The sequence below is a fragment of the Anopheles bellator genome, chromosome 2, assembly GCF_943735745.2.
Source record: "Anopheles bellator chromosome 2, idAnoBellAS_SP24_06.2, whole genome shotgun sequence".
Taxonomy (NCBI): domain Eukaryota; kingdom Metazoa; phylum Arthropoda; class Insecta; order Diptera; family Culicidae; genus Anopheles; species Anopheles bellator.
Window position 1 is genome coordinate 11,630,413 of NC_071286.1, and position 26,904 is coordinate 11,657,316.

Consider the following 26,904-nt stretch of genomic DNA (forward strand, 5'->3'; position numbering starts at 1 on the left):
TAAGCCATGCTAAAAAGGAAGACAATAACCAAAAGTTCGCGGCTACCCGAAAGACAGTTCTTTAATTCGTGAAAGTGGGACGTTGCATGTTCTTTGTTGTAACGGGTGGGACGAAACGAAATCCAACATTTCATGCCCATTACACAAGCCAACCGTCAATTACATGACAATAATTATATTACGGCAGTATGAAGCAGGCAAATAATGAGGGAAGAAAGTTTGCTGGTACGAAATACGATCACACAATTTGGAAACAGTAAAACGAAGAGTAAAACTGCAGTACGAACAGCATTCACGCAGCATAAAACAATAGCAGGAACAGAGCAGGCCAACGAGGACAAATTCTAAAGAGAACGGAACACCGAACAACCAATTGTGAAACAAACTTAACTAACTCATCTCCTCTAACTTTCAAACGGTTCGGGTGCGTTTGGTAGCAACTGCAAACCCATTCCGGAGCACAGCATAGGCATGAAGGCGGGCGGGCGCTGGCTTGCATCAACGTGGTGCAACGGGAGTGCACAATTAATGGTAAACTTTACAATTACATCATGATTGTGAGACAATAAATCCTTACACGCTAACTTAAGAACCATGCATCAGGCGCAGCAAAAGAAGCGCCAAGCACTAGTTTTAAATAAACCAGTAACGGTAACTATGCAAAATGTCCACAGACTTATGCGTGTGTGGTAGCTGGTGTTTTATTTAATTCCTTGTTTTACGTCCTCCATGAAAGAATGTATGATGCCTTTAAATTTATCTCTTTGCACGTGTTCAGTTTTACGCGCTTTAAATTCGCTGTCCCATCAAAGCATGCGACACGAACAGCCGGCCAGCTGTCACTTGCCAGTCAGCTGATTGGAAACAAAGCTCGCGGGTTCGTTGACCAAACGTCGCCCCAACATAAACAGACGGTGTGTTGATTGCTTTCAGAACTCGCGGCTGTGTACAGGAACACCCCAAGAGCCTCGAGAGCATAACGATGGCACGCAAACTGACCATTCTGTACGGCAGCCAGTCGGGAACGGCGCAGGATCTGGCCGAGCAGATATGGCGCGAGTCGAAGATGTACCACTTCCGCGGTAACGTCCTGCCGATGGACGAGTACGACGTGTCGGAACTGATAGGCGAACGGTTTGTGGTGTGCGTGTGCTCTACCTACGGCCAGGGCGAAGAGCCCGATAATATGAAGCGATTCTGGAAGTTCCTGCTACGCAAAAGCCTCCCGACGGATTCGCTCCGGGCGGTGCACTTTGGTGTGCTCGGTCTGGGCGACTCGCGCTACCCAAAGTTCAACTATGTGGCCAAGAAGCTGCACAAACGCTTGCTTCAGCTCGGTGGCGGTGCCCTGTTGCCCGTCGGGCTGTGTGATGATCAGCACGACCTTGGGTACGGGGCCGTGTTTCTGCCGTGGATAAACCAGCTGTGGGTCGAGCTGGGCAGGATTGCCCCCCTGCCGGCCGGTCTACACAGGCTAAGCGAGAGCCCACGGGAGTACCGGTGGCATGTGGTGACCGCGGATCATCACGCCGATCGGAGCCAGGACAGCGGGTTCGATCTGTACGCGGAGCTAAAAATGCCCAACGGATTTCGGACGGTGGTACGAGAAAATCGGCGTACCACGGCACCAGACCACTTTCAGGATGTGCGGTTGATAGCATTCGAAAAGAGCCCATCCGTCAGTTGGTCACCGGGGGATGTGCTCTACGTTCGGCCGCACAATTCGCCGGAAGCCGTCGATGGGTTGTTTGAAATATTCCACGAGCATGGTATCGCCTTGCACCGGGACACGAGCGTCGAGGTGAAAGCGATCGATTCAGGTGAGTACACGTAACGATCTTTTGCCTCACCGTCCGTAGTAACATGCGGACAGCACGTTCGGAGGGCTTATCTTGTGCGATTGGCAATGGTCACTGCCAACAACGCAGGTTTGCAACATTATATCGGACTGCTTTATCTCATTGCGAAAGGGCAGATAGAATACCTCCAGTGCTTAACAATATTTATTGGACCAATTTTGCATACAGGCGCGCGAGGGCCTACCCTTCCACTTCATCTTCCTGCTGCCAGCCATCTTCGTCCGAGAGAAACCGCCGTTTTGCGGCCGTATTCATGTACGGTCGATACACCCATTCCGTGTCGGCTGCATCGAGCTCATCCAACGTGCCGAGCTTGATCTGATACAGTTTCAGTTGGAACCTGGGACCTACTTCCGTGAGCTCGAGTTCGCGGTCCACCATCCGGTACGTGTGGTGCCGGAAGCTGATGTAGTCGTCGTGGTTGGCAAATGTCAGCACACGCTTCGAGTCCTCTTTGGGCACCGGAAACAGGTAGCGCAAGATCGACATCGTCCGCTCGGCCAGCTTCGTTTTGAAGTTGTGAAAAACCAGATGCGGCTTTTGCTCGCTCATCGGCCCAATATCCGGTATGTCGTGGCGCATCACGACACCGGACACGTTGAAGCAAGCGGTCGGCCCGTACGGCAGGTGGCAGATCATGAGATTGTCCGGTACGCCGTGATGTTCATGCACTACGATGAAATCGGTCACGTTGTTGGCCCGGCACGCCTGAACCAGTTGCTTCATCTCGAAGTTACCACGGTTCATGCGCTGCGCATTCGGGAAGATCAACCGCAGCTCCTTCACGAACTGCTTCAGCTTCGACGACGGATCGCGGGACGTGGTTATCATAATCTTAGGGTCTTCGCATCCCGCGTACCGATACTCGTCGTCCTTCGAGTCGACCGTGTTCGCACCACCACTGACACCGGAAATTTCGGCCGCCCGTTTTGGGCCTTCGTCGGTCCATTTGAGTTTCTCCTGCAACGCCAGAGCATCCTTCTTCAGGTCGCCGTGGATCGGAATGTGTTCCTCGAGTGACCGCTTTATGCGCTCTTTTTTGTCCTGCTGCGTTTTGTGTCGTCCTTCGACCGCCTTACGGTACAGGTATTCCCTGCGCAATCGTGCCTGGCGACGTAACATGGTTTAATTTTCGGTTCTATTTAACGGCCACCAAGAAACACGCTTTCGTTGCCGCCGGCTTACAAAATGTAAACAAATGCACGTTGCTGACGGAATGACACTTCGTGGATAACCGACCGAGTTGAATACTGCAACCAACTGCTTGGAGAACGTCAACCACATCTTACGCTCGATTTTAATCACATGGATGACAAGTTTATTCAAATTGTATTCATTCTTTTGTTTCAGAAATGCCGGTTCCTTGCATTCTACAGAAACCTCTTCCGCTGTCGATCATTGCTGAACAGTACTGGGACTTGACGGCCATACCGCGCGCAAGAGCCTTCACCGTTTTGGCGAAAAAATGCGACAACGAGCTCGAAAGGGAAAAACTTCTCGAGTTTGCCAGTATCGAAGGACAGGAGGAACTATTTTCCTACGCCAATCGACCCCGACGGACGATTCTGGAGGTGCTACAAGACTTCCCACATGCCACGAAATGCCTCTCGCTTGAAGCGATGTTTGAGCTGTTCCAACCGATCAAACCGAGAGCGTTTTCGATTGCCTCAGCCGCGGCCAGCAACACAATTCAGATCCTGGTTGCAATTATCGAGTACAAAACGAAGCTTAGCGTGCCCCGTCGAGGTTTGTGTTCGCACTGGTTAAAGCAACTGAAGCCGGGCGATGTAATCGGGGCCTGGGTTCGTAAAAGCACATTCCAGCTTCCCGCGGACAAGGTACGTCGAATCACGGCCAATCGTGCGTGATTCTCACTTTCATTTTGACTTTCCAGAAAACACCTCTCGTTATGATTGGGCCCGGAACCGGACTGGCGCCGTTTCTCGGTGTGCTGCAGGAACGTGAGCTTTCGGAAACGCCGACCGCTGGCCCATTGGTACTGTTCTTCGGGTGTCGCAGTTCCAGCGCCGATTTTCACTGCGAAGCCGATCTCAAACGGATGGAACAGAACGGTATGCTGAAGCTGTTTTGTGCTTTTTCCCGAGATCAACCGGACAAAGTTTACGTGCAACACCTAATTCGAAGGGAAGGAGTGATCCTGAAAAAGCTGCTAGTAAAACACGGCGGTTGGGTGCTCGTTTCGGGAAGTTCGAAAAATATGCCAGAAGCCGTAAAGGAAGCGCTAGCCGAAGCGATCGGTGACGCGGGCTACATAGAGGAGATGATCAAAACCAATCGCTACCAGGAGGAAACTTGGGCCTAGATAGACTAATTTTACATGGAAATCTACTGTTGAAGACTTAAAAGTTTACTTGTTTATTACTCCGAGAAACCCCATACTTTCAAGCTGCCCGCATCCCGGCGCCGATCGTTCGCATCCTTGTCGTCGCAGGCGTACGCCAATATGTACTGCTTCGGGTGCCAAGCGACGGTGAAGGTGGCCGCATCGACCGAAATGTCGGATACCTTTTCACCCGTCTCAGTATCACCGATGTCGATAATCAAATCCTCGCTGGCCGATGCTAGCAGCTTCCCATCGTGACTGAACGAAATCGTTCTGACGGGCCAATCGAGCCGCGAGAACACGCGCAAACACGCCAGCTCTTCAGCGTCCCACAGCGATACGAGTGCGTCGGCCGAACCGGTCGCAAAGTACTTGCCGGTGGGATCGAACTCGATGCAGATGCACGTGCTTGGATGGGCCTTCAGGATTTGCTGTAGCTCCAGATTCGGGTAGTTCAGTATGTGCACACAGCCCTGGCCGTTGGTGAGAAAGAATAGGTCACTCCCGTTGCTCCAGGCGATTTCGTTCACCTCGAAGCTGAATTGCTCTTCGGCCCGTATTTTGTGCGTCCGGGTGTCGATGAACGTGACCAGATCCTCCTTATTGCCGACCGCTATCGTGTTCCCATCCGGTGACCAGGTAATGTTTATGTTTTCGCCCTTCGTATTGATAAACGTGGCACACTTGCCCACGCGCACATCCCAGATGCGGACCGTTTTGTCTCCACTGGCCGTACTCAGCAGATCCGGCATCGACGCATGCCAGCACAGCTGATCCACCGAACCCGTATGGCCACGGTAAGTGTTTTCTTTGTTCTGTAATGCGACATTAACTATAGTTGTGTGCAAATGTTCGTAGCAATGCAGCAGCAACGTACCAATCGATCACGGTCCAGCGTAAACACGGCCACCGTTTTGTCGAACGAGCCGGACGCCAAACGACGCCCATCGCAGTTCCACCCGACCGAGTGCACCTTGGCCGTGTGCGCTTTCGATGCTTCTCTGGTTTTGTTGTGGCCTTTAAAGTACTCCTGAAGTTCCTCAAGTTGCGTTTTGGTGCTCACCATTGTAACCTGTGCAGCTTTTAACCACTTGTTTTATGGACCTATTCCGAACGCCTGCTTAGGTGTTGTTTACTCGCTGCGCGCCGTTCGCGTTTGACAGTTTCCCACCCAAACAAAGCCGGCAACAGCCAGGGTTGACAGCGAAGCCAGGAAGTTTTGGTCCAAATAGCGCAGGGTTCACTGGAGGCGAAATTCATTGGCGACATTCGATGCATAGCTCGAATTGAGATAAATCAAAAGCATCATTTTCATGCAGCAGGAACAGTTACAAATTGAATTAATGCTCAAATCGGTGGTTTTTTAAACATTATAACACTAAACGGCGGAGCGAGCCAACTTTTCAACAGTAAAATCGTGCCCAAATTCAACTGTCACTTGACGCGCCAATTTGAGTTTTTTTTGTTTTGGCCGAAATTTTTGGCTCGTAATGTTCTTGCAGCAATGTTTGGTTTAGTCGCACGAAGCGAGAAATAAAAAGCGGTTCCGAGGCGGTGGTGTGTTGCTGGTGCAGAATGCTATAATCACGTGTGCCGGACCCGCAGAAAGTTGCCGCTTTACGGTGCCAACTAGCCGAACACGCTGCCATTGGGTGGTGTAAGGTAAGCTAAAGGAACACCTTCTCGACGCTCGATTCGTTTTGGTACTGATTTACTCGAAGAAGTTTATCAATGCTTGCTCTTTTGTTTGATCGATCAGACACAAACGCTGATACGGTTATCGAACAAAGGCGTACTCGCCGTCCGAAGACAAAGTGTGCCAATTTTTTGCAGGTGATGCACATTTATATCAGTTAGCAATGTAGGCTTTGCGCTCAATCCGGGGCGCGATGAGAAGGGATCAAGTTGCAGCGGCGCAGGGATGTGTTTTCCACATGCCTCAGCAGCGTCCTGACGAATGAGTTTTTAATCGATTCACACCGGCAGCAGCAGCAGCAGCATGGCCAGTCTGCAGTCTCAGCACGCGACATCTGTCCACGTCAAACGCTTAAGCACTGAAATGTGCTTTGCTAAAAATAGTTTTTCTATCGAATCGATGGCTAAAACATAGTCGGCGGTGGCAGCAGTCGTGAACTGCGACAGATCGACGACATGTGACAGTGCGGTTCGAGGTTAGAGTGGCAGTGACTTCCGGTAATTGTGAAGCTGTGCCGGTAAGGACCTGCAGTGAAACCCACGAGGCCGTGAGAGAGCGTACCCAGAGCAAACATGGAACATCGCCATCGAACAAAGCCTCGCCACCGGATCATCGGATGACTGCACCCCTGTTGTGTTATGTTATCGTGGCTTATCGTTGGTGGCGGAACACGCCACTGGCGAAGCGTAAACATAGTCCGGATGGATTTATCGTTCTGCAACTCAAGAAGCGATTGCAATTGCGTCACTGAAGAAAAACACATTCTCTGAAAGGGTGACGCTGCGCCGTGGTTTCGCCATGTGATTTCTTCGTACCAATGGCGCCAAAAACGGGGGAACCTTATCGACCGATTGGCGGTAAATACCCTTGCACGACGAGCAACGTACCAGGAAGCTTTACGCAAGACCCAACGATATTGGCGGTGCCCTTTTGCGCCCCCCAAGCGCCATGCTATCGGCGTGTAAACAAATGTGTTTCGCAGTTAATAGAGCAAGAGAATTTGCCAGAAATCGATACTGTTTGCCGGTATTTGTTGATTCACTCGCATCGTCATGTTTTACGCTCGATGCCTAAGAACTACCATTAAACACTCCGCTCCTTATCGGGTTGGTCTCGTATCACGGACGACTTTACTACGACGGTGTACATCAAACGGGTTAAGCCCTGGCGCGGGGCGGCGCCCTGCAATTAAATTAACAGCAATTTCAATTGAACCTTCGATGCATTGAATAAAATCGTACGCACGGCCATAAACAATTGCTGCATATTGCATTGCGGTTGCCGCACATAGGTTCATGACACGGTGCAGCCCGTTATCGGCAGTCGGTCGCCGTTTAGAGCCACGCTCCATCTGGTAGGAATATTGTTGGAGCTAATTATGGTGGCGGACCAATCGCCAATAAGCGGACCAGTCGCCAATAAGGCGGTCGCCGCATGCCCCCGGGGTTGTTCTGCTCCTATCTGGGTCCGTTATCAGGTCCGACTTGTGTGCTCCAGATGGGCACCGTAAGGAGATGGTTGCAAGAGAGAGAGTACGCATCAGTCGAGCATAAACGATCGGTGGGTACGGTTCCCTTGCATCATAGCCTGATTGTTCCAATCGAACAGCTACTTATCAACCCTTCGACAAGCGACAAGAGCGAGAGGACCGTTGTTAATTGATTGCTGTTTCTACGAACCAGCCGCTGGCAAAATGGCCAACAGGTTGTGGTGCGCAGATCCTACCATTCAGATATCCCCATTATCATCGGACGTGCTTCTATCTTATAATGATCTGCCATTGTTTCGATCTATTTTCAGACTGATTGGAAGGTGGCCTGTGCAGGTCCAAGGACGAACTGGAATCTCACTCGCGACCACTCGCTTTCAGCCGACCAAAAACGGACGTGAGAAGGAATAGTTAAACGTAGCTGATAGTACGATGCATTAAATTGCGGCCTTCGAAAAAGAAACGGTCTAATCTTGGAAAGTCACACTCCTATCGAGCTTTGACGCTCAAATGTCGGTAAACCGGAGTGTCCGCTAGTGTACACGTCGCGCCAGTGTTCGCCCGAAATCGATCGTAAACGCGGCACTGTTGTAGTCCATCGGGCACGTGGACTCGAAATTGACCGCCAGCGGTTGTTATTAGAGCACAGACCACCATCGACAGACCCAAGAATGGCCTCGTACGATAGTCAAAATCTTTTATCTGGCGGCGGCCGCACAAATGGAAGCATTAGCGTCGTTAGCAACCGGGGTAAGTAATTTTGGCGTGAATCGGCAGGCCCGCTGGCCAATACCAGCGCTGGTTGAATAAACAAATAGAAACACCGTCTTATTCCTGTTTGGTGGTAGCGCGTGAACGATCGTGATTTTGAGTAAGACCGACGTAGGGTGTCCAAATTAGATGGACGCTAATTTTAAAGGTTACGTAGCCAAGAAACGAAGAGTGACCCGTATGCGGGCATGAATAACGATGTTATGCACGAATCGAATCATGGCTCAGCAAGCATGTTCTGCCAGCGCTGGTTAAGTTTTAGTACCTACTGGAAGTGATAAGAATTGATGGAATGTTATACAATATGAACGCTCTTAATCGTTATTAATTCCGCGCTCTTCTTGCTCTTTGCCAAAGAACAGTGCGTTATTTGATAAGCCTCCATAAGCGCTGGTGACCGATCAGTGCGCTAGAAGGTGGTACGTCAGCTGGATTAAGTGTGCATAACGCGACGAAACATGCACCTTCAATGAGTAACTTCCCCCTGTTGATTGGCACCGAGCGGTGGACGATAAATAATTTATGCACGTGCCACGAAAACATCCCACGTCCAGGTCTGCGAGTATCGGTCATTACCCAAGGCGCAAGGGAAGAGACCTGAGCTAGCATCTTATCACTGCTCGCTTGAGCAATCATTTTTATGCGCGGTGTGAAATGAAACTTGTTCCAACATAGTATGTTCATGAATTGGTTGTGTCCGGATGATCAAAAGACATTCTTTCAACACCCCTTCGTTGCGACCGTTACACGCATTCTTGCTCAATTGATCTATTGCCCATCCATTCCGATGGGAGAACGTGAAAGAAGCGGCGACAAGGGAGCACCCTCTCCCCGGAGCGGAGCGGCTTTTGAAGCGTGTGACGGTATAAATAGATCAAATTTATTTCGTCCATTCTTCACGCACGCCACGTTCTGAAGAATCAATTCACCAACTCCGCTATCACTCATCCCCCCTCGGTGGATCATTAATTCCAACGTGGATCGCGCTCGCTGAACGAAGATCCTGTTGGCGAAGATCGCGCAAATGGCTCGTGCGATTTTGGCTTCAAGTACCAGACAGCATGTGATTATCCTAACGCCGGGCACGATCGTGATGTGGCTGAGCAGGGTTCAGTTGACACTACGGGCGGTTATTTATTAGAGCTCGTCGGCTCTAATTAAAAGTGATCGAGATTTTCGTTTGGCGAATCGGCGAGTGGCCAAAGGCTGATGGTTGATGAGCGTGATGAAAACGATCGCGAAATTGTCTTATTACTTTCTCGGGGGGGAGCGTGGCCACTGGGCAGGAGGCAATCTGTTTTGGTTCGGTGGCCCATAAATTAGCGCACGCGAGTATCGGACAGTTAATGGGTTGTCTAGATGGATTCCCACCGCGTTGTCTGTGGCGCGTTTGACCTTGCCCTCGAATCGACCTTTGCGCTGGTAGAAAATTACGCCAACTGACAATGTTTTTGCTCGGATTAAAAAACATAAGCTACCGCCGGATGTGACTGATGTGATGCCCTCCGCCAGAGAGTGCTTCTCTTGGAAGTTATGTACTTCGGCTCGGTAATTGAAACCCGAACTGAAAGAGATAACCCGAAATGACAACAAAGTTTGAAAAACATTAGAAACATTGCATGTGAGGCTTGTGAATACATGAGCCTTTTTGTCATCGATAACGGGGATCTTACTGATCTTACTGATGGCCTTCTTATGAACCACAGATAAACCACTAACCCACAGAAATGTCTGACTTAAATTTACTAAAAATCAAAGGTCAGTAGTCTCCGCAGTAAAGGAAATACGAAAAACACCCTTTTAACCATTTTCACACTAATTTCATTTCTTTTTCGTTTTATCGTCATCCAAAACTAGCCAACGGTAACAATGAAGCCGAAAAATCACCGTTCTTGGAAAAATCGGAACCGGTGCGGCTCACACCGGCCTGGGAGGAAACCAATTTATCCAACGATGAGCTCAATTTCAAAGGTAAGCTCTTTCTGAAAACGATATGCATAAAATGTGGGTTCACTTGCGCCTTCCACTTTTTTATGGCGAATCAGCGTTTAATATCACTTCTGGGTTGACAATGTTAGGCTTTTCTTCGTGTACTTGTTTTATTGTAAGTTTCATCGTTTTATGGCCAAAACAAAACGCCCGCCACGAAGGAATGCGTGTGGATGGTGTTTTTTTCTGCTCCGCGGGAACATCATGCCTAACCCTTTGTGGCTGCAGAAATGTTTGTTCTCGGCACGACAGGGCCTGCGTTTTTTGGTGTCGATTTCATGTCGGGAACCAAACACACGGCCTGCAGACAAAAACAAGGTCTCTCTGCAACAACGGGGTTTCTGGTGCACTCTTCTCGTGACTGTGTGGAGCTGCAGTATCAGCAGAGCCACAGGGAAAGTGGAATACTATACGGTTCGAAGCAATTATGCATCTTATGAAAACTTTCGCAGATGCGCAATTACATGGATAATGCCGCGCTATAACAACACTTTTCCATTCACAAGACTCATCCGGGACAGCAAAGGTAAAGGGGAACCAATTCGATGTTCCAATCATTTTTGGGCACAGCGAAATAATTCAACAAGTCCCAGAGCTTCACATAACTCTCTGTCGTCTCGTACCATCCTCATAAATTATGAGGATTTTCGGATTCTGTTTTTGTGTCTTTTTTTGCTAGTTTTCGATCGTCGATTATTAGTATTGCAGAGTATTGAAATTTTTCATATTATTTTGAATCGAAGAATCGAATTAATTGAAAATCGAAGAAAAATTCCGCAATGAACAAAATCTTTTTATCTAACAATAAAAATCGTGAGTAGTTAATCGTGACTCATACAATTATTGAAGCTTGAATATAAATTAAAGTTGTAACATTATTCTCCTTGTGTCATGAATATTTGACAGAACAGTACTTCCCTGTTGTCGTTGTGTTATTACAGAGACTTTGAGCGCGGAGCTTCATTGGGCTCCAGTACTTCCCTACGGGCGAAACCAGAAACGATTGTGGTATGTCATGAAGAAACGCAGCCGTTGTCTGCACACAGGGGGATTCATCATGATACCTGGTGTCGATCGAAGAGAAACAATTTCCTTGAAATTTTCCTGCGGCGCGTTGTTACGGCGGCCATTGAAGCTTGCGAGAGTAATCGAAGCATCTTATTCTTCTCGAGTCTGCCAGATAGAGCGCGCACGGTGGACGATAAGAAAACCGGTGCAACAAGCAATTTCGAGATGTCAGAATTCACCATGGGGACTATCGCTCCCATGGTGCGGCTCGGCATGGCGTAAACCAACAGCAACAAGACCAGTCTATAATTTTTAAACCCCCCTTTTTGCTCTGGCCCTCCAACAAGCCCTCTGGAGCTTTGAATCTCTCTTCCGAGTTGTTCTGCATCGTCGCCGTTCATCGCGGTTTCCTTTTCGTCCGCTGCATTATCATCCTTCAGACGCGCTCTCTTCGGTGGAATTCCAGTGCCAGTTTTTCTTCTGGCGCGAGAGTTGCCTCGGAGGTTCCCGTTGTTTACGGAACCACGCAACCTATTATCGCGAGAGGCCTCAGATTGCGTGCCTTCGTCCTCGCGTTCAGCGAGGGCAATTGTGCGCCCAACCGCCGCTTGTTGCTTCTCTTGGGCACGTTTGCTTCGACAGTCGAACTCGTGTGTCGTCGCCAGAAAGAAGTGGACCGCCGTTTGCTGCTGGCGTGTGTTGTGCCTTTGTGTCCGGAATGCTTTTCACGCTGTACTATCTGCTAACACGATGGAACCTTCTTCCAGGACTGACGATGGAGCGAGCGAAAATGCAGCTCAATCCACCGAAGGACAAAATGCTGCTCGTCTTCATCGTCCTAATGATCCACGGCATCGGTACGCTGATGCCATGGAACATGTTCATCACTGCCAAATCCGTAAGCATCATTCTGGGTTCCGTCCTGGGTTCACTCTCTCCCTCTGCTACCTGTCCTTACTTATGTTACTTTTTCTGGCTTTTCACAGTATTTCGTAGATTACAAGCTTAGTCAAAACTACACCGGTGTCGGGTCGGAATATGGCACATACTTTCTATCTTCCCTCGGTTTTGCATCGCAAATTCCGAATCTTCTGTTCAATTGGCTCAACATTTTCGTCAACCTTGGGTAAGTACACGCTCCTTCCATTTTCATACACGGTCGTGCTGAGGGAACCAGTTTTAGAACTGGTGAAAGAATACAATCGACAATTGATCAAGTTAACACCGATGCACGGATGGCCAGCGTTAACGAACACGATAACCAATTAAATCGTTAAACGGCGTACTGCCACCCGAATGATGAACGCCCATTTTACGACCCTACATTTTCGGCAATTATTTGACATTAACCTTTGTGACCTTCAATTGAATAATGCTGACAGTACTGGCGTACTGCAACGAAAACATATCCCACGTTTGAAGATTGCCTACATATAGGCTTTCGAATTCAGTTAAAGTGATACCCCTGAAGTTATGCAAAGCATAATGAAGTTATGTTATTTTCGATTATTATCTGTTATTATGTTCTCTGTTATTTCTTAACAAAGCACGAGGCGTCAACGAAAAATCTAACTTCGAAACGTTCATGTTATTTGTGATGAGTTTTTACAAAACTCTTCCATGTTTGTGCCTTTCAGCGGTAACCTTACGAAGCGTATCGTATACAGCATCATGATCGAAGTGATCGCCTTCGTCGTGACGGTAGTGCTGGCCATGATCAACTCGTCCGAGTGGCCGGGAGCGTTCTTCTGGATAACGATGACCACGGTGGTCATTTTGAACAGTAAGTTGTGCACTGGGTGATTTGATCCGTGCTAACCCGGGCCCGTTTTATCCATTCTAGTGGCCAGTGGTATCTACCAGAACTCGGTGTACGGGATGGCGGCGAAGCTACCGTTCAAGTACACCGGTGCCGTCGTGCTCGGTTCCAACGTGAGCGGTACGTTCGCTTCAATCATCTCACTTCTCAGCTCCGAGTTTGCCTCTTCCGTGCGAACGGCCGCGATCTACTACTTCATCACCGCCATGTTCGTGCTGCTGCTGTGCTTCGACACCTATTTCGCGCTACCACTGAACGTGAGTGAGATGGCCGTGTCACTGTGTTTCATAAACGTGTCATAAACTGTGTGTCTATTGCAGAAATTTTATCGCTACCACGAGCTGATGAACGAGAAAGAGATGGAATCGAACAAACGGTTGAACGCGGGCTCACGGCCCCCGTACTGGACCATCTTCAAGCAAGCGTTTCCGCAGCTGTTCAACGTGTTTTTCGTGTTCTTCGTCACGCTGTCCGTCTTTCCGGCCGTTCACTCGGACATCAAGCGCACGGACAGTGAGTTCCCGGTGCCGGAAAAGCTGTTCGTGAGCATTTGTTGCTTCCTGACGTTCAACGTGTGCGCCATGCTGGGCAGTTTGGCGACGTCGTGGGTAACCTGGCCCAAGCCAAAGTACCTCGTGTGGCCCGTCGTGCTGCGCCTCGTCTTTCTGCCACTGTTCCTGTTCTGTAGCTATCAGCCACTCAACATCACTCGGGTCCTGCCGGTGTACATCGACAACGATTGGGTGTACTGGGGAATCGGCATCGTGATGGCCTTCTCGTCCGGCTACCTCAGCTCGCTCGGTATGATGTACGCACCGCAGTCGGTCGAGCCGCAGTACGCGATGACGGCCGGCATGTTTGCGGCCGCCATGCTCATCACCGGCATCTTCACCGGTATCCTCTTCTCGATGCTGTTCCCGATGTTCGTGCGGCACAACTTCCTCGACTGGTTCCACTAGGCCCGGCGTTGGGGAATGGACGTGTACGAAGACTACCTGTCGTCGTAACTGCATACGTACCATTCTCAGACCGTTGTACGCCGGTGTGGAAAGGCCCTTCAATATCTCTCATCTCACCATCCGCTCTTGCCTTTTTGGCGCATCTGTTACTATTTTAAATTCTGTCGTGTCATGAACCGAGAAACAGAGGGAGGGCCTGTTGGGATCGGCCAAAGGGCGGAGAGTGTGTGGTAAGAGCTCCGAACCATATCACAGAATTAACAGGAAGTGTGCCAGAAAGAAGCACACACTATCGCAACGTGGTAGTTGAAGTAAAGTCGAAAACGCTGCTGCCAACTTTCAATGGAAATCTCTCATTAGTTTAGGGTCTTGTTCGGGGATAATGCTTCATGCTTTGATTTGATAAGTTTTCATTTTCCTATTTTAGGCTTATTATTCTGGATAGGTTTAGCCCAGTTCCGCTTCACCCGGGAAGGAATGATATATCTTTGGGTCTTCGGGAATGGGCCGCAGACTGATGTAGTAACCAAAAATATTAGTGAAACAAACGCTGGACAGCTGGACGACACTTTTGGAGCGCTTTAGGAATTCGTATTCGTAACCGTCGTCCATCTCTTATTTTTGGCATTTACACAACGAATGGGTCACAACCCGCCCCGCGGAGTGTTACGTTAACAGTTTGGTAGTGTTCAAAGGTTAGATGTTAGAGCGAATGAACTGCTGAATTATTTCTCTAGCCAGCGACTGATTTCGAATGGGCCACGAGTCATCCACTTCGGTGGATACCAGGGAGAACCTTCCTTTTGACCAACGGTTGTTAATGGCTTTTAGTAGCAACAAGTCCCATTTCTGACGAATGCATCGAATTGTTAACGAACAAACACTCAATTTCTTCTTATTCTACGTTTGTTTTTGCTCAACATCGCTCTAGTCGAGCATCGCTTTAAAGTAGGGTTTAACATATGACCAAATTTATCTTGTAGTTTGTGTGCTAAAGTTTACCACGGCTCTACTGGTGAGCAGTGCGCGGCGCCAATATCATTGGTTAGTAGCTGTAAGTTTTTTTTGCAAATTTGTGCTTTGCTTTGATTTGATTTGTGCTTGTTTTTGCTTTCAATTATTACAGTTTATAGTTCCATTTCATTTAAAAAGAAGTAAGAAACACAAGAAACAAAACAACAACACTTAATCAGAGACGCGAATAAGATTCGAACAAGAATCGAAAGGCGTCATTTCTCATAGGAATTAACATTCAAAGACTAGAAAACAGTTTGTTTTAGCAACATATTATTTTCGCCCATAGAAAAGGCCTCATTCTAGGGGACACATATTATTTCTGACATTCACCCGTTTTGTTGCGCTTTGTGTTGTGTAGCTCGTTCGACTGCTCAATGTTGATACCGTTAGGAAGCTCTACAGGAAGTAGAACAAGGTTTAGAATTACGTCTGATTTCAAGTGAATAAAATGTATTGGTTTCATTAACATATGATTTGACCGGTTTTTCTTCTTTTTACCTACAATACCCTACATAACCACGTGTTATGGTCCAAGTCGGCAAGCAAATCTGCGTAACCCAGTTTCAGTGTTATTTGTGACGTGCCAGTGGTTTCTACCGACTTCAGCAACCACCACCATGCGACTCGTTTCCTCTGCAGAGCGGCAAAGAAGTATCCCGTTAAACACCTTCAACCTAATACACTACTGGAACAAGTACATAATCGAACCTAGTGAAAATCACACATCTTTCTACACTCCTCCTTTACTAGTATCTTTAAACCCACTTTTGAAAGAGACGAAAGAGAATGTGCGAAAAGGTTACGGACGTTTAATGGATTCAAAAGAACATACGAGAAAGGTCCTGCATACCCGTACTAGGAAGAGACCATTATTGATAGTTGAACAATCAGAGATAGTACCATTTCCGTAGCATAGTTTTATAACGTTCGGCGTTACCGAACGACGACCGATGGCTCAGAAGCACGAGCTCATGTAATAGCAAATGATACATATGCGATAGATATTTAATGTCAACGTACAGTTTTATGGAAATTAGTACCTTGTTGCAGGTATATTCTAACATTAATCAAGATCATGTTGAGCAGCTACTAGAATAATGGATCAATGTTGAATTTATACATCCAAAGTACCTACTACACATTGAATAGGTAGCTGCAACGTAGCGAAATTACTCAGTATTTATCTCTCCCAACACATAACGGTGCATTTGAGCAATATTCATTTCCCGAAGAATCCTCTGAATATCGAGTAAAAGTGGCATGATAACAAACTACGCACACTCGTCTTTGAAGTAAACAAAATGGAGTTCGTGTGCAATGAAGGGAATTGTTTAAGCCCAATACTCGGGAACGAACGGGCATATACATTAACATTTTTTAACCGAATTAAAACGAGATGAACACACATTTAAAGTAATCAGAAGTTATGTAAAAATATGAATTATTCAAGATAAACATGCGCTGCAGAAGTCTGCTACAAACGTGCAGATACAATTTAAAGAGCATGTGTGAAGATTCTCTAATATTACTATTCTGCTGAAGCAACAACAGCATGCTCTAGCTTACAGCAACTAGCTGTCCCATTGCTTGGACTTAGTAAGGAATTTCATCTTATTCTGAAACTGTATATAAAGCACTAATCTGATGTTTGTGGCTCGCACATTTCTCTATTACTTATGCTCGCCCTAGTTGCACTGTTGCCATTTGAAGAAGGTGCTTCCCATTTGCGAACACACATCCAAAGGCATACCAATAACTCGATACTGTTCCCGTTTTATTGAAACATTTAGCGTAACGCATGTTCTTAAAATCCACAAGTTGCAATACATTGAACGATAACAATGCTTAAGTGTCTTCAATTAGTACACTTCTGCAACAATACCTACACTCCCTACAATCAAAACCACAGCAAAATGTCGAGTGAACTAATATTCTCGCCCTTTCTCATGTAGAAACGAACCTCGACCAGTTTTCATGTCCTTGTAAACATTTTTCACTCTTTTCTAACCACTTAGCAAAGGAAGACCATTTCAACACAGTGAAACAATCTCGACACTTTTCTCAATACCTCAACTTTCATATATAAAACGCATTGCAAACGGGCGCAGCAGCCGGTAACGGACACGGCACAAGCCGAACATGTGATCAGCAGCATCTCAGCTTCGTTTTATATCGCCATTCGGGAATAAAATAAAAACAAAATAAAATAGTGAAAACCACAAATCAACCAAACACAATAAGACGATGGGGGCCCCATTCGAGTGACAATAAAAGCTAGAAATTGAACAATTGATGCCTTTTTGCGCGCAAAACAAAAGGGAAAACAGTTGATGGAACATAGCTTGCGCTTTTTCGCTTCGTATTCTACAAACAGAAGGACGGAAGGGGTCATCGTTTTTTTATGATGAATCCCACCAGCCAGGTAACGCAACATGTGGACAAGGGTAGTTAGTGTATTGTACATTTCCTTCGAACTTTATCTAAAGCAGTGCCACGAAACAAAACGCAGTAATAATATTAAATGATAGCATACGACGTAAGCTCGTAATGGATAGCTTTGAAAAGAAATGATAAACAGCAACAACAGGCCATCGCAGAGAGCCAACTAACAGAACCAAGCATTGAACGGAATCAATCAATCAACCCATTTAAATAGTATCTATAACAAGCTGAAAATATCTCAACACAATCGATCTTAATCAACATACAAATTCCAGTTTCCGTTTTGTACACCTTATCACTGCAAACAAGGCAATAATAAATGAACAACTTTCATAGAGTGCCATTTTGGAGGACATGTTACGCAATTGTCTTGTTTTTTCAACCAAGCATCAAGCGAAAGAAACCCACGGCGGGCAGTACCGGCCGCTTCAATCCATGTTTCATTTTTCTTTGGGTCCCTTAATAAGCTGGGTTTTTGTTTTCCACAAATTCCATTGCACAGACTATCGGCAGCTCCGTCTATCAATTCATCTCCCGGTAAGTTTGCCTTTTCCCCAATCCCTTCTTTGACAAAGTACTTACAGATATGTTGTCTGCAGGAACACTTCTCTGTAGAATTTCTTTCATCGTCGCATTTCATTGTAATCCTGCAACTGCCACCAGTCACAATGTCTACTTGGATGTCAAACTTACGCGTCACCCGATGCGCACGCTGGTCAGCAAACCAGCAGCAAACAAATCAAGTAATATATACACACTAACAGCAGCTTGTTTTCATCAAGAATTACTTTTATTGTTTAAAAAAATAAGCTGTACTAACGGGGAAAGTAGGGCATTTAAGAATAGGAGTTTGTTTGTTTTTTGCGTCGGTCCGATTCTTCGCCTAGCGTTGCAACATTTTGTTGCTTCCAAATAACAACCACCTATCTGCTGTATAGAAAGGGAGCGAAAGGATAGAAGAAAAAACAGAATCTAAAGGACACGTGTCAAGTCTTTAACCCTACTATCTGCTGGATGTTCTGCTCCGTCGATATCCACTACTTGTGTGTGTTTGTTTGTGTTCATGTGCCGTCCTGATTTGTCGTGTAACCTGCTACACCCAACCCTGTTACTAACAGCGGCAAGAGGGTACAACAATGGCGCACCCCAAACTGAGTGCGTCGTGACCACCTGGCTGTTGTTCAGCATAGCACTGTAATCACACCCTAATGTTTTTCGTTTTATCCTGCAAGAACGGACAGAGCCCTTGTTTATCATCATTTTCCGCCTGCCTGCGGTGAAAGGGTTCACAAATTTATGCACATAAAATATTAAGCGCTCGCTAATCCATTCACCTATTCACTCGCGCTCATCCCATTGATCTCATTCGCTCGATGTCCCTTTCTTTCTCTCTAGCCCTCTAGCCCTCTCTCCCTCTCTCTCTCTCTCTTTCCTCGCATTATACTCCTCTCATATAAAACACACGCATGCATACATGGGGGGCGCATACCAAAAAAAAAGAAAAACAATTAATATTTTTCCTGGTTTTTAATCATTATTTTGTCACAAAACGCGCATACAAATAGACGAGTGCAGGCGCAGGCGCGCGCCTACCCATACACAGAGAAACACGTGTACAACACGCCGCGATCGCCGCGATCGCCGCGCTTGCTGCGCCGTGCTCGGTGTATATGTGTTGGGTATTGTGAATGTTTTCGCTACTTTCTTTCTACGCATGTGTGGGTTTGCAACTTATAATGCTTTATATCTTATGTGAGGGGCTCCACTCGCTCGCTCTTTCTCTCTCTCTTTCTCGCTCTATTATCAACTCTGCAATGTGAGTTGTGTACTCGATTGCGCTTTCATTTGCATTCGCGTTTGCCATTTGTATCCTTTACTTACTTGCACCGCCACTCGCTGCAAGTTTTTCTTTTTCTTTTTTTAGATTTTCTGCTTGTTATCCGCTTTCATTCTCACACATGTACATCCATACTCTTTTTTACTGTCCTTTCTCCGTTTGCTGCTGCACGCTACTAATGCATTAAAGTACCGTTAATGCTTCTTCCTTCACATTTTTATTATTATTATCCATTATTATTATCCATTACACATTAATTCTCTGCTCTGTTCAACTCCTCCGATTGTGTACACATGAGGATGTATGTGTGTGTTTGTGTGCTGTGGATCTCATTTGTATCATCATATCATATTACGGGGCTGCTGGTGGTGGTGGTGGCTGCTTTCTCTCTCTCTTTCTCTCTCTCTATCGGGGGGAGCAACGATCTATAAATCTGCGTGTGTACCTTGTTTTAATTTTTATTTCTATGTTTCTGTGTGTTTGTGTCTGTGTGTTCGCATGCTTTTTACGTAGGTAATAGTATAGTTTACTCTTACTTTAATCTAAATTTTCGTACACATTGTTTAAGTTTTCTCTTTGTCAAAGACAAAAAACATGTAAACAATTAAAAAAAAAATCATCCTCATACGAACATCCTCTCTTTGTCCTAGGGTCCTCTCGCTCGTTTTCCTCATTAGAGTCAATAGTTCACTTAACGTTTGTCAAAGAAATAATCACACACACCTTTTTTTGTTTGCTGTTGTTGTGTTGTTATTAGTGTTGTTGTTTCTGTTGCTGTTGTTGTTCAGTGTCTTCACCAGTGCCCCTCGAGTTGCAAGGTGTCGCGTGTTTTTGTTTGTAACATTATCATTGCGCGCCTCATACATTCCCACACTCCTTGGCAAACGTCATTTTTACTAATGTTGTGTGAATTGTTGCTTTCATGTGTATATGTGTGTGGTTGTTGGTTTTGTAACTTCCCTACTACTCTTTCATAATGCGGTCCTTTCCCCCCTATTGGCTGCCATCATCAGTTTGCGAATGTATGCCTCGCGCTGCTGCCTGCCCGGTTGTTGTTGATTGTTGCCTTTCATATCGTACGTGTACGTGTCCGGTTGTGGTGGTGTCAAAGGTGTGTTTTCTTTTTTGTTCTTGTTACAATTGTAAAGGTAGTAGCAGCATATATTTATATATTATTTTATAATGATAAAAACTAATGTACTTCTGATGGTTCCGGCTTAACCGAATGATGATTACTTGGATCTGGGGCACTAAGAGGCTGCAGTTTCCAGGCGGGTGTTTACCGTTGAATTCGAAGAATCGCAGCGCCAGAATGCGTATGCGGATGTGTGCGGAAAGTGGAATGAAATGTATAGAAAGAGAACGTACCGATTAGTAAAGAGTTACAGGCGAAAGTATATCACGTTGTCCGATGGGTTTGGAAAGTTGAAATAATCCGAAAACTTAAATTCGAAGGAATACAACCAGAGCTCGTAGCCACTACCTACAACACACAGTGTTCGCGGGAAGTATTGGGAGAAGCTAGGATTGTTCGTAATACGTATCCTAGAGTTTGTGCAGTTTTAGTGTGGGGTTTTGTCTTTGCCTTTTTATCGAAACTTTACGATACATGCTCCAATATCGTTAAAAAGTGACGCAACCAAAATAGAAACAAATATAACAAACAGCTCCTGGGGCAACATATCAACACTAAAGTCGATCTACAACAAAACTTGCTCTACCACTCGCTCCGGCTACCGGTTACCGTTAATCAAACTCTAAATCTAATCAGTATCAAGGCGCGCGAGATTGATAGGCGTTCATGTTCAGACTATTTCGTTGCAAGCAGCGCGACGCACGCTAGGCACGCTTCTTGCACCTTACTCCAAAACAAATGTAACTCGTTCCGCGTTCACGACTGTTAAGCAAGCAACCCCTACGTATTACGAACGGTCCAGGTGGTGTAGGAAAAGTGGATAAGGAAACAGGAGCTTGGGAAGCGTCCTATGCTCGGGGGGTTTGCATACGCCACTCAAATCACATCCACCGTGCCCTACAATCGAGACCGCTTGCCACTATTTTCCCCACAGTCATAGCAGCACGGTGCCGTGTTAATTCTTTTCTAATGCCACGATATTACATGGTCATTCTAAGTTTCCAACCGATATGAGACAATTTTGAAACATTGTCTTGCTGCATTGTCAGCCCTATAAAATCCGACATCGGAGCAAGCTAGGCGAAGTCGGTGAAAACAGGATAGCAACCAGCTCGATGGTGTACCATGAATGGTATATCCTACAATAACTGACGACTACTGCGACCGTACTTAGCTGGCTTACGATTCGTCTACACATGACTACTAGATGTTCTAGCGAAACTAATACGTTCACTACTTTTAACCAATCTCAGTGAGCCTTGCTGTGGCATAAATGTAAACGGGATGTGTGCGCCACAGGCACCGAGCCAATGTGTGATCGCGTGAAATGATCGCAAGATCCTGGTGGCACCACCTACCGATTGACGGACGCTAGTATGCTGTAGTGGCGGAGGAGGAGGTAGTAATGGTGATGGTAGTAGTAGTGGAAGAAGTAGTGGCGATTGTTGTTGCTGTTGTTGTAGTTCTAGTGACGGAGGTGGAATAATACCTTGTGGTGGTGGCGCTGTAACAGCGGAAACAGGCGGTACGGCAACGGACGGTGGCGGGGGACCGCCGCCGCTGGGTGGCGCATGCGATCCTGCACTGTGCGGTGCCTCGAGCGGTGTTGTACTATGGGCTTGCTGTAATCCACCTGAATAATAGCCGCCATTTATACCAGCTATAAGTTTTTTTCTTGATTTGTAAATTATTATTTCACTTTTCTGCGTATGGTTGTTTTGGTATCTTGATTTATTGATTGATTGATTGATCGACTGATGGATCGTAAAACAAACGTATACTACTACTGTTTCCTGATTTTCGAAATCCGTTGCTGACAAAATTATGAAGACTGTGAGAGGCAAGTGTGCAAAAGTAGCAGTGGTTATCATCGTTTTGCTATGAAATTTGGTTTTTTTTTTGCATTTGGTTTGGGAAGCATCAATTTTTTGTGTTCAATCGAAAAAAGAAAGGATCGTAATGAGATGGAAATTCGTTGATCATTTAGTAAAGAGGTTTGCGTATTTGTTTTATTTTTATTTTTACTTTCTCATTGTATGTGTGTTTTGTTTTCTATTAGCACTGTTGTTTGCTGTAGCAATTTCGTCTACTAATTAGTGTCAGTGTTTGGGAAACAAAAGAAACGCGCGGGTCTGTATATGTATGTGTGTGTGGGTGTGTTTGGATGTGTGTGAGTTAAAAATGATCGTTCGTGGAGAGATCGGTTTTTCGAGAGTAGTTTCGAGTAGAGACAGTGTGGTGTAACGACAACGACAACAAACAGAAAACAACAAACAACAAATCGGACAACTTGTGACTACTAACCTTCTGAGTATCCGCCGGCACCACCGCCCGTCGACGAGCGCAGGAAGTACTCCTTGTTCACGCAGTTCCGGAGACACTCCGGGATATTGCCAATGATTGCCCGCCGGATTTCGCTCGCCGCCATCTCGCGCAGCTCCGTCGTGGCCGCCTCGCTGTAGAAGGCTGCGTGGGGCGTGCAGAGTAGGTTCGGGGCGTCCTTCAGTGCACCCTGCACCGCGCGATCGCGACCGATCGTCGTGTCCATTGTGCGAGCAAACGCACGCACCCGAACGAACCGGTGGGCGAGGTGGGCCACAGTGTTAATTAAAACGAAACGAAACAAAAAAACAACACCCAATTAAAACCCGGTTACGATCGTCCCCAAGCGCATAAAGCTATCGTTGTTACTGTCACACTACAAATGATTTCCTTTCCATGGAGGTTGGAGAATAAAAGTCGATCCTGACGGGTGCGGATGCGTTCGGCCACGCAGCTGCTCTTCTAATGAGCAAAAATCTGAACCGATTTTGCCTCTTGATCAAAATGTAGGAGGAACGTTTACAGATAAATGTATGATCGACGTATCTTGCCACAATGTGGCCGCCGGAGTAGGAGGAATTGATTACACTCGTAGTAGCGGTACGGAGTACCGTGTTACTGTAAATGAATGTGCAGAAAGTCATGATGTTTGTACGGTTTCAGTTCCGCCGTCAGCTCAACACTCGCATGAAAAGGATGTGGTGGTGGTGGGTGATGGTTAGTACACAAACATGGATGATCGCCTAGCCTGAATTGAAACTTTTACGTGTTAGTGCGTGCGTGCTCCGCTTGGTTTAGTGTCGTTTCGTGTGTGTTGTTTACGTTTTTGTTTTTGATTGAGTTTCCGAAAAAGCAAACGAATGTGTAGAGAGCCATTTTTGCTCTATTTTGTGTTGTATTCAAACTGACCACATGGAAGTGTACGCATGAATGATGCATGATCGGAGAGGTAAGAAGCTTTCTTTGGCTTCGTGTCACATGGATTCGAAATGTAAATAGGAACCACACGTACGTGTGTTCCGTACCAAAACTTCACATCGAACCAATACACCACCAGAACACGGATTATGAGATGATGATGATGATAGTGATGATCGTTATGCCTGGGCATGTGGATAATGTGTTCAGCAGATTAGGGTTACAAAGGCAGCTATGTACGGCGACGTCACGCATCATCGTAAAAATCGCAACGTGATTCATGTGAAACTGCTCCCCGAGCACGATCTGTGCGCTTGTGCGTGATGGGAGCATAAAAATATGTCGAAGAACGAAGGTTATCAGGTGATCGCCATCTTTCACATCATCACGCCATCTTTCACAAAAACCCGAAAGGGCAAGGGCAGGCGCGCAAAGAACGGGTGTTGTTGAACGGGGAGGCAGACACGGCACTCCCCCGATTCTCCTCTGGCAGTGTAGTGGTGGGGAGTTTAAACGTGGGATGGAAAAACAAAAACAGTAACATCAACACAAACGGCATAGAAAAAAGATAGTATAAGTAGTAGAATAAACCTGAAATACATTGTATGGCTCATTCTCATGAACGTCAAGTGCGGCCGCCCGGATTCGTCCCTGCTTCAGTGCAATGGCCAGGGCCTCGTCATCCACCAGGCCACCGCGAGCCGTGTTTACCAGAAATGCGCCGGGTCTCATCTAAAAGTAGTCAGGTGGTGGTGGTCGTGAGTAATCCGTGCCCAATCCATCCGAGAGGACCGCGCGCGCCTCGCGTACCTGTTTAATCGTGAACTCATTGATTAGGTGATGATTATGTTCGTTTAATGTACAGTGCAGCGAAACGCAATCGGAGTGGAACAGCAGCTCCTGCAGGGTGTAGACGCGGTTGAGCCCGAGAGATTTCTCGATCCCGTCCGGCAGGTACGGATCGTAGAAGCTCACGTTGAAACCAAACACTTTCGCCCGTAGCGCCACCGCGCTACCGATGCGCCCCAGTCCGACCAGCCCGAGTGTATCACCCCGTATTCTGGCACATCCCTAAAAAACAAAGCGGACAAGCGGGTGACGATCACGATGATGCTGGATTCGCGAGCCACGGCATTCGTACCTGCGCTGCATCTCGCACTTGTTCCGGGCCGGTGAATTTCTTGCCTTCTCGCACCATGTTCGCCAACCAGTAGGTCCTTCGGTAGAGGTTCAGGATCAAGCACATGGTCGTGTCGGCCACCTCCTCGACCCCGTAACCCGGCACGTTACACACGGCGATGCCGAGCTCGCCGGCCGCCTTCACGTCAATGTTGTCGACTCCGCTGCCAATCCGGACGATTATCCGGAGCGCTTTGAACTTTTCCAGATCTTCCTTCGTCAGAATGATTGTGTGCCACATCAGTGCGCCAACGGCTTCGTTTAATACCTGCAACGGGACGCGAAATTTTATAGTGACAATCCGGCCTGTGGCTGGTCTTCTTACTTTTTCATGGATCTCTGAGGTGCTCTGTGCATCGCAGAATGCAACGGTGGCCACATCCTTCAGTATCGGCATCTCGATCGAGCAGTCGCGCCCATCGAGCAGCGCCACGAGCGGTCGCGACTGCATCGGCCCATTCGAGATGGGTCCGCGGACGTCACCCAGACGTGATCGTTTCGGCATCATCGTAGAAGAAACCACCGCTCCTCCCTCCGGATCCTGCCAGGTGTCCTGCGCGTGCTTTCTTCCGTGCCGCTCGCGCGTATGGTACTCCGCTCCACTCCAGAGGACACGGGGGCTCTATTCGAAGGAACCGAACGCTACCGGAAAGCTTCCCCTTTCCCCTTGCCTAACGTGTTCCGCCGCCGCCGCCGGTTCCTATTATCCTCGCACGAACCTGTGAGAGGGCGCCGTGGTGCGCGCGAGTTGGGCCACCTCCGCCGTTCTTCTGAATGTCACAACACCCGCACACACACACACACACAAGCGGGGGGCACACACACACACACACACGCGCACACTGACAAGACAAGGCTTCTTCTGTAGTCCTTGAAAAAATGCGGCTTTGCAAATAATTGTCTGTCGCGTTCGCGTCTTCTTTTTGGGGCCTTTTTCGCTTTCGGGACCTAATTAGTCACTGAAACAACACCCGTTGGTTGCACGAGAGTTTAAGTTCACAAAATTATACATCCGTCGTCACGTTCTGTCACCACAAACGGCTAAAGCTGCTGCTGCCGGGAAGAAAGAAACAGAACGTTAGGGAGGCTTGTACAAGTTCGCCAACAATGGAACTTTGTTGTTTCCCACAAAAAAATGATTTAATGTTCTAATTCTAATCCTAGTTTGGCCAGCACAGCATTGGTCACCACGGACGTCCCGGAAGGCGAGAGTTACGATGCGATCATCTGTAAATAAAGACACAAAAAGCGCCTGTTAGTGATGTGATGCTTTTTACTATGTTTTCAAACAAACATATTTTTACAAAAAAGAACAAAAACAATAGATAAAGTCTGTCCCCGTACCGGACGAAAAGAAACCCCAACAGACAGGATGAAGAAAGGAGGGATCCATCAAAACCGAAACTTTTCCCATTTCGCCGTCCACCTAGGCTGCGGCAAAGTTTGTTGGTGGACTTTAGCTCCCCCACCAGAGCTTCCGCCCCTGGTTTGCTGCGGTCAGTTCCGCGTTCCACGTGTAAATAGGAACCCTGGGCCGCCGTCGCCATCAGTCAACGACTGAAGTGACTTTCGGTGGAACCCCGCGCTGCTCCTGCTGCTGCTGCTGATGGTAATTTTCAATTTGGCAAACTTTGGCCACATCCCGTGCCGGACCGACCACCCTCGGCACACAAATAAGGTGGTGGGTACCCCCAAACGTTCGACAAGTTTCCGCACTTCGCGCGCGCGTGACTCTCGGGCGCCGCCCCAAAGGACTGTCCCGACCACAACAAAAACGGTCGGTGTGCACAAGGATCGCAGAACGCAGCACCGGTCGATCAGGGGAGCGCGGCACGAAGGACGACGCATCGTATGGTGATGGCCGCTGCCAGAGGCCAACCGAGAGAAATAGAGAGAGAGAGCGCGACCAGCACCGGAGAGAGATACAATAAAATGAAAAGTTTTAATTAAAATGTAATTAATTTACAAGTTCCCGATAGAACTCTTGGGAGGGAGAAACCCAGAGACCAGAGCGCGCGCGGACGCCATCGGTTGCAGATTTTCCCTCCCTTCAGGGACGGGAACACACCGGCGCAAGAAAGTTATTGTGGTGACTCCGCGACCCGGCTTGAGTGTGTGCG

At 47.3% G+C, this 26,904-nt stretch overlaps 5 protein-coding genes across 10 annotated transcripts in view; 2 read left to right on the forward strand and 3 right to left on the reverse strand.

Moving 5' to 3' along the window:
• The first annotated feature begins 930 nt into the window (after positions 1–930).
• LOC131206986 (NADPH-dependent diflavin oxidoreductase 1) lies at positions 931–4,182 on the forward strand. The gene is made up of 3 exons (XM_058199593.1): positions 931–1,820; positions 3,210–3,697; positions 3,754–4,182. The coding sequence occupies exons 1-3, from the start codon at positions 983–985 to the stop codon at positions 4,180–4,182; spliced, it is 1,755 nt and encodes a 584-aa protein (XP_058055576.1). The 5' UTR covers positions 931–982.
• LOC131208439 (U3 small nucleolar ribonucleoprotein protein IMP4) lies at positions 2,018–3,023 on the reverse strand. Its single transcript, XM_058201193.1, has one exon. The coding sequence runs from the start codon at positions 2,979–2,981 to the stop codon at positions 2,040–2,042; it is 942 nt and encodes a 313-aa protein (XP_058057176.1). The 5' UTR covers positions 2,982–3,023; the 3' UTR covers positions 2,018–2,039.
• A 56-nt stretch (positions 4,183–4,238) lies between the features above and the next one.
• LOC131208438 (THO complex subunit 3) lies at positions 4,239–5,328 on the reverse strand. The gene is made up of 2 exons (XM_058201190.1): positions 5,081–5,328; positions 4,239–5,018 (listed from the first exon to the last, which is right to left on the reverse strand). The coding sequence occupies exons 1-2, from the start codon at positions 5,267–5,269 to the stop codon at positions 4,239–4,241; spliced, it is 969 nt and encodes a 322-aa protein (XP_058057173.1). The 5' UTR covers positions 5,270–5,328.
• A 433-nt stretch (positions 5,329–5,761) lies between these two features.
• LOC131208433 (equilibrative nucleoside transporter 1) lies at positions 5,762–15,415 on the forward strand. Of its 3 annotated transcripts, none has more exons than XM_058201183.1 (8): positions 5,762–5,865; positions 7,700–8,138; positions 10,017–10,130; positions 11,924–12,054; positions 12,143–12,282; positions 12,794–12,939; positions 13,000–13,232; positions 13,296–15,415. In XM_058201183.1, exons 2-8 carry the CDS (start codon positions 8,060–8,062, stop codon positions 13,932–13,934), a joined length of 1,482 nt encoding a protein of 493 aa, XP_058057166.1. In that variant the 5' UTR covers positions 5,762–5,865; positions 7,700–8,059; the 3' UTR covers positions 13,935–15,415. The 3 variants fall into 3 exon arrangements, with proteins under 3 accessions (XP_058057166.1, XP_058057164.1, XP_058057165.1); XM_058201181.1 differs by lacking the exon at positions 5,762–5,865 and adding an exon at positions 7,457–7,609; XM_058201182.1 differs by lacking the exon at positions 5,762–5,865 and adding an exon at positions 7,457–7,603.
• A 3,614-nt stretch (positions 15,416–19,029) lies between these two features.
• LOC131208434 (C-terminal-binding protein) overlaps positions 19,030–26,904 on the reverse strand; it is a 34,714-nt gene continuing 26,839 nt past the window's right edge. Inside the window, exons 2-8 of one of the 4 annotated variants that reach the window (XM_058201185.1) lie at positions 25,110–25,837; positions 24,747–25,052; positions 24,416–24,676; positions 24,206–24,337; positions 22,670–22,877; positions 21,855–22,025; positions 19,030–20,488 (exon numbers count right to left, since the gene is read on the reverse strand). In XM_058201185.1, the coding sequence (XP_058057168.1) occupies positions 20,481–20,488; positions 21,855–22,025; positions 22,670–22,877; positions 24,206–24,337; positions 24,416–24,676; positions 24,747–25,052; positions 25,110–25,292 (1,269 nt within the window). In that variant the 5' untranslated portion in view covers positions 25,293–25,837 and the 3' untranslated portion in view covers positions 19,030–20,480. Of the gene's footprint in view, positions 20,489–21,854; positions 22,026–22,107; positions 22,244–22,669; positions 22,878–24,196; positions 24,338–24,415; positions 24,677–24,746; positions 25,053–25,109; positions 25,838–26,904 lie in introns of those variants that run through there. The other 3 variants (XM_058201186.1, XM_058201184.1, XM_058201187.1) reach the window with 3 other exon arrangements.

Excerpts from the sequence above, each read along its gene's own strand:
- LOC131206986 (XM_058199593.1), top strand. The coding sequence starts at position 983 with ATGGCACGCAAACTGACCATTCTGTACGGCAGCCAGTCGGGAACGGCG. Across the intron at positions 1,821-3,209 it reads GGTGAAAGCGATCGATTCAG|AAATGCCGGTTCCTTGCATT; the intron begins GTGAGTACACGT and ends CTTTTGTTTCAG. Across the intron at positions 3,698-3,753 it reads TCCAGCTTCCCGCGGACAAG|AAAACACCTCTCGTTATGAT; the intron begins GTACGTCGAATC and ends TTGACTTTCCAG.
- LOC131208439 (XM_058201193.1), bottom strand. The coding sequence starts at position 2,981 with ATGTTACGTCGCCAGGCACGATTGCGCAGGGAATACCTGTACCGTAAG.
- LOC131208438 (XM_058201190.1), bottom strand. The coding sequence starts at position 5,269 with ATGGTGAGCACCAAAACGCAACTTGAGGAACTTCAGGAGTACTTTAAA. Across the intron at positions 5,019-5,080 it reads CGCTGGACCGTGATCGATTG|AACAAAGAAAACACTTACCG; the intron begins GTACGTTGCTGC and ends GTCGCATTACAG.
- LOC131208433 (XM_058201183.1), top strand. The coding sequence starts at position 8,060 with ATGGCCTCGTACGATAGTCAAAATCTTTTATCTGGCGGCGGCCGCACA. Across the intron at positions 12,055-12,142 it reads TGTTCATCACTGCCAAATCC|TATTTCGTAGATTACAAGCT; the intron begins GTAAGCATCATT and ends GGCTTTTCACAG. Across the intron at positions 12,940-12,999 it reads CACGGTGGTCATTTTGAACA|TGGCCAGTGGTATCTACCAG; the intron begins GTAAGTTGTGCA and ends TATCCATTCTAG.